The sequence below is a fragment of the Mandrillus leucophaeus genome, unplaced genomic scaffold (assembly GCF_000951045.1).
Source record: "Mandrillus leucophaeus isolate KB7577 unplaced genomic scaffold, Mleu.le_1.0 Scaffold1, whole genome shotgun sequence".
In the NCBI taxonomy this organism is placed as follows: domain Eukaryota; kingdom Metazoa; phylum Chordata; class Mammalia; order Primates; family Cercopithecidae; genus Mandrillus; species Mandrillus leucophaeus.
In genome coordinates, this window is record NW_012098097.1 from 8,005,166 (window position 1) to 8,008,309 (window position 3,144).

The window sequence follows — 3,144 nt, forward strand, 5'->3', positions numbered from 1 at the left end:
CCCGAGCGGGCAGGGGGCGGCGGCGCGGCCCGCTGGGTCAGGCTGAACGTGGGAGGCACCTACTTCGTGACCACCAGACAGACCTTAGGCCGCGAGCCCAAGTCATTCCTCTGCCGCCTCTGCTGCCAGGAGGACCCGGAGCTGGACTCAGACAAGGTGTGCCCCGCCCTCGGGCGCGCCCCCGGGCCTTCAGACCCCCTGGTTTCTCCTAGATCAGTCCCCGGAGTCCTGAGAAATGCTCTTCACAGGCAGCCCCCCTCAGGCTGGGCCCCCATCCTCCCCCTGCTTCCCACACTACCCGCAGTGGCCTCAGAGGGACCTCCCTTTCCCCTTCTCCCATGCTGAGGCATACTCCGACTTTCTCCCCGACCCCGCCCTTCGTTCTCCGAGACTCCTTCCCACACTGCGCCCACCCGCACCCACGAGAACGCACTCCACACCCCTTCTCCATATTCTCTACCCCGACATCCCACTGAGATATGCATGAGTTTTCCCTGGCTCCTCTTCAGCCCCCCACTGCCGGTGCCAGATGCATCCAGAACTGGGTCAGGGTGAGCTCAGGCATCTTTGTAGCTTTCTCAGACTCCCTCTCGGACCCCTCTGCCAAGTTGGGCTTTGACAGCTGCAGGAAGCGCTTCTTGTGATATCACACTGCTTTCCTATAGTCCTGGTCGCAGAACTTTTATCTAGTAACAGTCACTGGTTTAGGTCCATATTTAGATCAAATGCGTTTTTTGGAAAGACGTTGCCGTTTACCGCTGCAAATCTAGGCTAAGACAGAAGGAAAATGAAAATTTTCCCGGGAAAATTTTGGGAAGGATGCATGGCTGCTAACCAGAGGGTTGAGAGGTGACAAGACACTTAAACCATTTCTAGTTTGAACTGTGTCAATTTCTTTTTAACTTTACGTGTTCACCTTTAAGTTCGCTAAAGGCACTGACCATAACTCACACCATCTTATATCCCGTATAGCACTCAGCTGGTCACCTCAAAACACAGCTGGAGTTGCGTAAACATTTGTTTTCGTTTATTCCTCTCCTCTAAGAAATCTCAGATTGATGGAAACCTATCCTGCCCTAACTTTAAAGAGATTTCAAAACCTTTGCTTATAAAGGAATTATTTTTATCTACCCTATATCCTCCTTGTGGTAACAGAAGCCAGTTTCTTCTTGTTCCTTTTACTGTAAAGATGAGTAGGATTAAAGCTGCTCAGAGCCAAGTCCTGGCAGTACCAAGCTTCCTCTGGGCACAGAGCTGGGGTGTGTGAGATTACAGCTGGCAGTGCAAACTCCCACTGATGTTGGCCTTGAGCTCAGCAGCATTGCCAACTACACAGAGGTTTTCTTGGAATTAGGAATGCAGTTCAGAGGCAGTGGAAAAGTCAGAATGTCCATCTCAAGCAAATATTTCAGTTACTCAGCTATGGCATTTTCTCCATTTCTTAATAACAAATACCCTACTGAAGAATGTGTGTCACTGTAATCATTGTCCAGCCAAAGATTTCGAATCCCAGCCAGTAAGTAACACTTAAATGAGTATGACTGTTTGTCTGTAACACCGTACCTAAGATGATCTTAATGTACAAGACACATAAAGCTAGCTTTCTTACCAGTAGTTTGTGATAAGCAAATGTGTAGCAAAACTTGCCATCACTAAAGTCTTTTTTAGCTGATGGAATGGATTCTTGTCTTTGGGCACTGACAAAGATGGTGAAACCCTGCCCTGCCTTTGTTTAAAATACTCCTCAAAGCTCCACAATGATACCCTTGTGTTTGATTGGCAGGATGAGACAGGGGCATATCTGATTGACAGGGACCCCACCTACTTTGGTCCTATCCTAAACTACCTCCGCCATGGGAAACTCATCATTACCAAGGAGTTGGCAGAAGAAGGTAAGAGCACTGTTTTCATTGGCGATTTTCAAAATGCAAGTAGAATCTTTAAAATTGTTTTACAGATTTAAATTTTGTTTGAGATTTTCATCAAGCTCATGTGTAGGTATAGTTTCAAGTTTATGAAACTGAGCAGAAACTACCAGTCTTGTCTGAGGGAGTCATGATTAAGGAAGCCTCCTTAGGCTTTGTTCAGCTTCTGGGTGAGAAGGAAGATAGGTAGCTCAGCTTTGCAGATAACTTCAGGAGTTTTTTCCGAATCTCCAGAATTGTCATGATCCTTTTTTTTTCTTTTTTTTTTTTTGAGATGGAGTCTCGCTCTGTCGAGGCTGGAGTGCAGTGACGCGATCTTGGCTCACTGCAACCTCCGCCTTCCGGCTCATGCCATTCTCCCGCCTCAGCCTCCCCAGTAGCTGGGACTACAGGTGCCCACCACCACGCCCAGCTAGTTTTTGTATTTTTAGTAGAGGCGGGATTTCACCGTGTTAGCCAGGATGGTGTTGATCTCCTGACCTTGTGATCCACCCGCCTCGGCCTCCCAAAGTGCTGGGATTACAGGCATGAGCCACCGCACCTGGCCATCACGATCCTTTTTTTACATTTATTTGTGTGCAGTGAGTGTCTGTAGTCTGAAGAAGCAAGACATCTCTGACATTCAGTTATTTATAGTTTTAATTTTGGTTTGAACTCGCAGTAGTACAAAAATAATAAAGGCTTGGCCTCATTTATTTTAACACTCTGGCCTCATGCTTCCCTGTAAATGTTTGCAACTGACCTAATTCATTCTCTAGTTCATTGTCAGGTGTATCATCACTTGCCTCATCTTTTTAGTTTGTAGGGCATTGGGACTGTAAGTGGGTCTAGTCCACTTTCTACAAGGCTTGGCGTGGTCCTACTAAAGGCATTCGGTTGTAAAGGGGATTGTCCCTAAATCCAGGGCATCCTGATCTGGGAGCTTTGGCTCTGAGTAAGAAAGCTTGTAATGGTTGTACTAGTTAGTGAAGTGACTACAAAACAACTCTGTTTCAGCCAGTAGAAAGAGGAATTGCTCTCTCTTTTTTTAAATGTCCCTTTGTAAATAATATTTGAAATACATACAAAACTAGTGGGAATAGTACAGTGAATTCCATGCATCCACTATCCAGCTTCAACAATTATCAACTCGCGGGTAATCATTTCTTTTTCTAATTTTTGTGGGTGCATAGTAGGTGTATATATTTATGGGGTATGGGATACATGAGATTTTTCTTTT

General features: G+C 46.1%; 1 protein-coding gene across 1 annotated transcript in view; it reads left to right on the forward strand.

Annotated features, from left to right (window-relative positions):
* The window catches only part of KCTD2 (potassium channel tetramerization domain containing 2), a 27,945-nt gene that overhangs the window by 9,588 nt on the left and 15,213 nt on the right, over nt 1–3,144 (forward strand). The window contains exons 2-3 of the mRNA XM_011964515.1: nt 7–156; nt 1,784–1,892. Of these exons, the coding sequence (XP_011819905.1) occupies nt 7–156; nt 1,784–1,892 (259 nt within the window). The remainder of the gene's footprint in view (nt 1–6; nt 157–1,783; nt 1,893–3,144) is intronic.